Source organism: Zingiber officinale, chromosome 1B (assembly GCF_018446385.1).
Source record: "Zingiber officinale cultivar Zhangliang chromosome 1B, Zo_v1.1, whole genome shotgun sequence".
Taxonomy (NCBI): domain Eukaryota; kingdom Viridiplantae; phylum Streptophyta; class Magnoliopsida; order Zingiberales; family Zingiberaceae; genus Zingiber; species Zingiber officinale.
The window spans coordinates 157,064,298-157,071,582 of record NC_055986.1 but is presented as its reverse complement, the minus strand read 5'-3'; the positions used below and the strand labels follow the sequence as shown (position 1 = coordinate 157,071,582).

Sequence of the window (7,285 nt, the reverse complement as noted above, 5' to 3'; positions counted from 1 at the left end):
TGATTTCGCTTATCAGTCGACTAATTTTATCCATCAGTCAATTGCTTCACTTTAGATTTCAACATTACGCTAACCTATCAACTCAACGACTCTATCTATCTTAGAATCAATCGATTGCCCATTATATTAGTCAATTGTCACCTAATCAATTGAATCCCGTAGTCGAGTTCTAAACTCTCTATTCACTCGAATAGTGACATCAGTCGACTGATATTCTCCATCAGCCGATTGATTATGATCAATCAAGTTTTCCAATGGATTTTTCAAACTTATGTTTGCTATTACAATGCCATCTCTCTAGACAAACCTATCACTCAAATGCCAATGTATTAACTTATTGTTCACAGTACTATAACAAATTACCGTTCACAATTATTATAGCACAATTACTATAACAAATCCTAAAATATGTCAAATTTTAATTTTGAAGTTTAGAGTCCATTGATCGATTGATATACCCTATCAATAAACTAATACTCATGTTCAACCTTATTTCAAGGTTGAATTCTCATCTTGTCTGGTATCCGATTGACTTTAACCTACCAAACGTCCTTTGCTCAACATATGGTCAACCTTGATTTGTCGAAACTTTCTATTGCATAGTATTCGATTAATCTTAACCTGCTAGAAATTCATCATTACTTGACATATGGTTAACCTTAAACTAATGAAACTTTCTTATTGTCTATTATCAGGTCAACCATGACTTTCTAGGACTTCTTTATTACTTAGCATTTAGTCAATTTTGATTTTCCAAAACTTCATGCCTCATGTCAACTCCCTATTGAACTTCTTACCGCTAAGTGTCCAATAACCTTGACCCAATTGAAATTTTCTCTTACCAGCTAATATTTTGATCAAATATTGAAACTCAAATTGGAGTCACACCAAGCTTGATCAATCGAGCTTTGTTAACCTAATCAACTTGGACCATAGTCGATTGCACCAAAACTAGCTAGATTAAACAATTGAATCCTTTAGGTGCACTATCATTATTTCTAAGAGCATATAGAGTTATACACAAAGCTCAAACTCTCAGTGTGAGAAAAAAAAAAGAATAATTAAGAGTTGATTATATTAATTAATTATGAAACAATCAAACATTAATTGATATTTAAAATAATCTAATTATATATATATATATATATATATATATATATATATATATATATATATATATATATATATATATATATATATATATATATATATATATATATATATATTCAGGGTAATTTTATGGTAATTTTTATCACTTTATTTACAATGGTATTTCAATGGTATTTGATGAACTAATATTTTGGTCGACTGTTCGAAAAGGATTCTTCCTTATCTGTATGTATTTTCTTTATATAATTATGATTAATTTGTTAGTTGAAAGGGTTCTAACTTTGAGATTGTATCCTATCACACGGAAGGTTAGAATATTACGACCTTGACACATGACCGATGACAATTAATCAAGTAATCATATAGACAACATCACATGGGAATTCAATCCATAGTACATGCAATATTTTGTTTAACTATTAGTTTTTTTTTATATGAAACAATCCATATTGTTCATATTGTTGGGCTGTTCTATCATGTTAACATAATTAACCATATAACCAAAGCTTTTTTTTTCTTTTTTCTACAAAGAAGTTGAGCAGTCCATACATGCGCGAGGATGTCAACTCTACATTAACATTTTAAATGCTTTTGTGGTCAGCATCAAGGACTCAAGTAGTAGGTGATGAATAAACAATCAGGACTGCGACTATTTCAGTTACGAATGAAACACCATTTCAACTGATACTGGCTTGCACAAAAATACAATAAAAATGGGTTTTGCTTTCAAGCTGGCGTGTAAGCCATAAGAAATCATAGTTGGTGGAGTAATGGGATTAGTAGTTGATTAGATCGGTGAATATAAATAGGGATGGGGAAGGCCTTCACCACCACCACCACAACAACAACACGAGATCTGCATTGGATCACTGGGAGAGTGTTTGAAGGAGATGGCTTTGGCAAGAGGAAGCTCGATGTTGCTTTCTTTGGTTGTTGTCTTGTGCATGAGTGTAGCAGGCTCAGCTTCCGATTTCAAAGTAGGGTACTACTGGGAGAGCTGTCCTAAAGCTGAGGACATTGTGAAGGAGGAGCTCTACAATGCTTTTAAGGCCAATGCTGGCATTGGTGCTGACCTAATTCGGTTGCACTTTCATGACTGCTTTGTCAGCGTGAGTATACATATGTGTACTATCGTCAGTGGGTTATTTTTACATGACGATATTGCATTATAGGGTTGCGACGCATCGATTCTAGTTGATTCGACACAAGGCAACATCGCAGAGAAAGATGCACCACCAAACAAAACCTTTGAGGATGAAGTATTTGATGTGATTGATAGTATCAAGGCACGTCTTGAAGTTGCCTGCAAAGGAACAGTCTCTTGCGCTGATATTATTGCCTTTGCGGCTAGAGACAGTGTTGTGCAGGTAAACAGATTTATTATTTATAGTATTTTAATGAAATTATTTTAATTAAGATATTGAAAATTCATGAGAGTGCAGTATGGAGGCAAGTACTACAATGTGCCATCAGGTAGAAAAGATGGAATGGTGTCCATAGCAAATGAAACAGTGGATCTTCCTCCTCCAACATTAAACCTCAATCAACTCACCGCCATGTTTGCCAGCAAAGGTTTAAGCCAAGATGACCTAGTTATTCTCTCAGGTAATTGATAAAAAAATTCATACTTTACTAATAATATGTGTTGGTAATTTTGATACAAAGGCGCTGATATTTTATGTTGTTTACATAGGAGCACACACCATTGGCGTCGCACATTGTCCTTCTTTTGCAGACAGGCTTTACAACTATAGTGGAACTCTAAAAGGTGATCCAAGTTTGGATGTAGAATATGCTAAACAGTTGAAGCATGAATGCCCTCAAGGGAACACGGTCAATGAAGTGGACATGGATCCGCAAAGTCCCCTCACCTTCGACTCTAGCTTCTATGAGGATGTTGCATCGAACCGCGGTCTCTTCACCTCGGACCAAACCTTGATGTCAACGTCTACCACTGCTTACAAAGTGTCTCAATATGCAAAATATCCGGAGTTCTTCAAGAAGGCATTTGCCGCATCCATGGTGAAGATGGGCCAGATTGGTGTACTCACAGGAAAACAAGGAACTGTACGAGCTAATTGTCGAGTTATCAACTAATTAATCTTGATAAGATTTTACTATTCCCTCATAGTTCATTTGATACAAACTTATATTATATCATCAAAGGTAATTAGTGTGCATGGTATGGGAGTTAATTTGTTTGATTGTAATTGTATGATTGTATTTTAATTTAATGATGAATAAGAATGCTATTGTTTTCACGCATGTTTGAATTAAAGATAGGATTTATATATGAAGCCAAAAAAATTGAGCTTTCCTAACTTCAAATCATTACAAGAACCTTAGTCATCACTAGCCAATGAAGGGTTGGGCTTGATTGATGGGAAAACTCGATGGTCACTAATGAGATCAGATACGGCCTTACCAGATAAGAAACATCTTTACATAAAATATTTTTTATCATCGAAGGTCATGTCATTACAAATGAAAATTATTAATGGGAATAAATATCACCAATTGTGTGATTTTATAAATTAAATGAGAATAAATTTTATCAATAATGCCCTTCCCAATTAAGATAATTATTTACCAACATTGAAGTATTAAAAAAATATTTTTTATAGAAGATAAAATCTTATGCAACCTAAATACTAATTCTATTAACAACAACAATGATCGTTTTTATATGTGGAGTCGGCTAATTATATTAAATAAAAAAAATGTAAAATATCTGGGGCATAATTAATGTAATAATATTTATAATGATTATCATCCTTTACATGTGCCATCATGTATGTTGTACTCACGCATGTCTTTAGATATATTACTATTCATAAATTTCTTTTAATCAGTGGCAATAATGTTTGTATTTTAGGCTTTGATCTAAGCCCTATTCTTATTCCATGTGCTAGAAGGGAACAACTCCTTAGCATATATGCCACCTTTAAACTTGTAATCAACAAAATAAAATTTTCACCTCCATTGAAACATTGTCAATCAAAATTAAAATTCATATTGCTATACCTCCCTATCTTACAAGATGTCATTGTTGCTCCTGGACAATAATATAATGATTAGACTCTCTAATAGATAATCAAGGGATTTAAAATTCGAGTCTTAGCTACAATGTACCGTAGAAGATTTTCCCTCCAGTTAAAAGTGAGATTAAGAATGTTGGTCATTTGGATGGATCTCTATGAGCATTTTCTGATTTATCCTTATGGTCGGTAGAAAACTTTCAAAGGGTTGAACTGATCACCTTCAAAATTAATCAATTTAAAAAATTGAATACCTAAATTATCAAAAAAATAAATATCATTATCTAGTTAATTTTTACAAGCCACCATGAACCAGATGTGTGATGCAATCTTGGTTGTTGCCCAACTAGTCCATATTGTTTACTAGTGAACATAGAGTAGTCAACACAAATTGTAAATTCTAGTTATTTGAGATCAATCATATAAAATGCATCATTTATACACAACAAATTACATGAATGATGAATGCATTTCATCAAATAAATTTGTATGCTTTGTGATTATAGCATATCAATTCGTTCAAAGTCAAAGTGATTTCATTATTATTTCAACTACACATGGTTGATAATTGAAGTAAATTAATACCAACTATGTACCCCTTTCGATTAGATATGGCAACCACCAACTGGAAGCTACAATTATAATAATTGTTTATTGTGAAAACTCAACTATGTATACCTATCTTTTTGAAATAAATAATCCACAAAACTAGGAAGCAATATTACCATTGTTTACTCTCTCTAATGACTCACTAATAGATTTGTGATGTAATTTGCTATCATAAAATTATTAATAATATACAATCATGAGCATCCTTAGACATCACTTGCATTACAAATATATAAACGGTCATAAGTAAAATTTTTGTTTTTGTGGTACAATTGACTCAAGTTGATCAATATATTAGTTGGTCAAGTAAAATGTCAAGTAGATTAAGGATAACCGAATACTTGATAATCAATGAATATGTTGTTGGTAAGAGGAAAAGCCAAGTGGGTCACGGTTGACTGGATACTTGATGATCAGAAGTCCAACGAGAAGTCGGCAAGATAAGAAGTCCAAGTAGATCACACGGTTAACCAAACACTTAGTGGTTGAAAGACCAACGGGAAGTTGGCAAGGGTGAAGTTAAAGTGGGTCATGGAGGATCAGACATTTGAAAACGAAGGAAGTTCTGGAAAGTCAAGATTGATCAAATACTAGACAATAAAGAAGTCTTGATAGGTAACGAGGAAGTCCTAACGGGTCAAGGTTGACTGGATGCTAGGCAACGAAGAAGTGCCGATAGGTCAAGGTTGATCGGGTGTTAGGTAACGGGAAGTCTCAATAGGTTAAGGTTGATCGGAGGCCAAACAAAGAAAGTTCTAGTAGGTTGAGGCTAACAAAACACTACACAAGGCGAGAATTCAACTTTGATAAGGATAAACCAAAAGTATCAATCGATTGGTAGGATATATCAATCGACCGATATGAACCATAAACCTCACAATTAGGATTTGCTATGGTAATTAAGATTTGCTACAATAATTATAATTTTCTATAGTGTTTTCAGGATTTGCTATTGTAATTGGGGTTTGGATTTGCTACAGTATAGTCGACTATTACTGTAACAAATAAAAAGTTGGTTAGAAACTCTACTATTCAACTAGATTAATTGTAATAAGTTAATTGATGGTATGTAGTAGTGTACTAATGTCACTATTTAAGTGAACATGGATTTCAAAACTTGACTATAAGATTCGACTGATTAGACAATAATTGGTTGATAGTAATGGGCAGTAGACTATGTTAGAGTGTATACTAAAAGCCTAGCTTTTGGTATAAACATTTATCTAGAAATAAGAATCACATTGGTCAAATATCTACATTTATGATAAATGTAGTTGTTCAATTAATTTATATTGTAGATAACATGGTGTGTGGTGTCACACACAGAGGATCATATTATCAGTACCTTATAAATTATAAACAGTAGCTCACGACCATAATGGAAAGGAACAAACCATTGGAAGGTCGTAGTGTAATTAGGTATTAGTTTATCTTAACTATATAATTACACTAGTACACTTAGAGTGTATTGAGTAGGACCATTAGAGGTCGTTTCTTTTATACTGACTTTATAAAGAAACAAAGACCTCAGTTATTATGGAAGTGTGTGCTCTTAATCCTAATATAATAACGAGCACATATATTTGATATTTATTTCTTTAATTTATCAATGGGTGAGATTTAGTTCGATGAATCAATAAGCCCGATAAGTTGGGAAATGATATCACTTATAGTGTGTGTTGTTGATTATAGAAGGAAACTGTGTCCTAGTGATCTAGGTTGAGAATGTCCCCAAGAGGAGCTCATAAGGATTGTCATGTTAAACCCTGCAGGTGGACTTAGTCCGACATGACGATGAAGTTGAGTGGTACTACTCTTGGAGCTAGATATTAATTAAGTGAGTTGTCAGTAACTTACTTAATTAGTGGACATTTGTTATCTTAAACACAGGGAGACTAACACACTCATAATAAGAAGGAGCCCAAAATGTAATTTGGGATTGGTGCGGTAGTTCAATAATAGTTCTTTAGTGGAATGAATTATTATTGATGAAATTTAGTTGTGTGTTCGGGGCGAACACGGGATGCTTAATTTCATCGGGAGACCAAAACCAATTCCTCCTCTCGGTCCCTATCGTAGCCTCTAGTATATAGAGATTTATACCCACCGCATACCCACCTTCTTACCCATCCAATGGGGCCGGCCAAGCTAGCTTGGAACCCAAGCTAGGGCCGCCAAGATCAAGTGGATGAGTCAAGTTGGTGGCCAAAGCTTGGGTCCCAAGCTTAGGTGGCCGACCACTAGAATATTAAAAGGATTTTTATTAAAATTATTTCTTATGTGGATATCATGATTTTAAAGAGAGTTTAAAAATTAAAAATTTCCTTTTATAACTTTCTACAAAAGATTAAGAGAAGAGATTAATCTCTTTCCTTATTTGTAGATTAAAAGGATGGTTTTAATTTTGGTAAAACTTTCCTTATTTGTAAATCATCTACATGTTTAAAGAGAGTTTAAAATTTGAAATCTTTCCTTATTTGTTGATTAAAGGAGGATTTTAAATTTTAAGAAAACTTTCCTTTTAACCA

At 33.4% G+C, this 7,285-nt stretch overlaps 1 protein-coding gene across 1 annotated transcript; it reads left to right on the top strand.

Annotated features, from left to right (window-relative positions):
- Positions 1-1,950: 1,950 nt before the first annotated feature.
- LOC122012832 (peroxidase 5-like) lies at positions 1,951-3,362 on the top strand. The gene is made up of 4 exons (XM_042569518.1): positions 1,951-2,219; positions 2,283-2,477; positions 2,553-2,715; positions 2,804-3,362. The coding sequence occupies exons 1-4, from the start codon at positions 2,001-2,003 to the stop codon at positions 3,205-3,207; spliced, it is 981 nt and encodes a 326-aa protein (XP_042425452.1). The 5' UTR covers positions 1,951-2,000; the 3' UTR covers positions 3,208-3,362.
- Positions 3,363-7,285: the final 3,923 nt, after the last annotated feature.

Coding starts and splice junctions, on each gene's coding strand:
- LOC122012832 (XM_042569518.1), top strand. CDS start 2,001: ATGGCTTTGGCAAGAGGAAGCTCGATGTTGCTTTCTTTGGTTGTTGTC. Junction 2,478..2,552: donor CTAGAGACAGTGTTGTGCAG/GTAAACAGATTT, acceptor ATGAGAGTGCAG/TATGGAGGCAAGTACTACAA. Junction 2,716..2,803: donor TGACCTAGTTATTCTCTCAG/GTAATTGATAAA, acceptor TTGTTTACATAG/GAGCACACACCATTGGCGTC.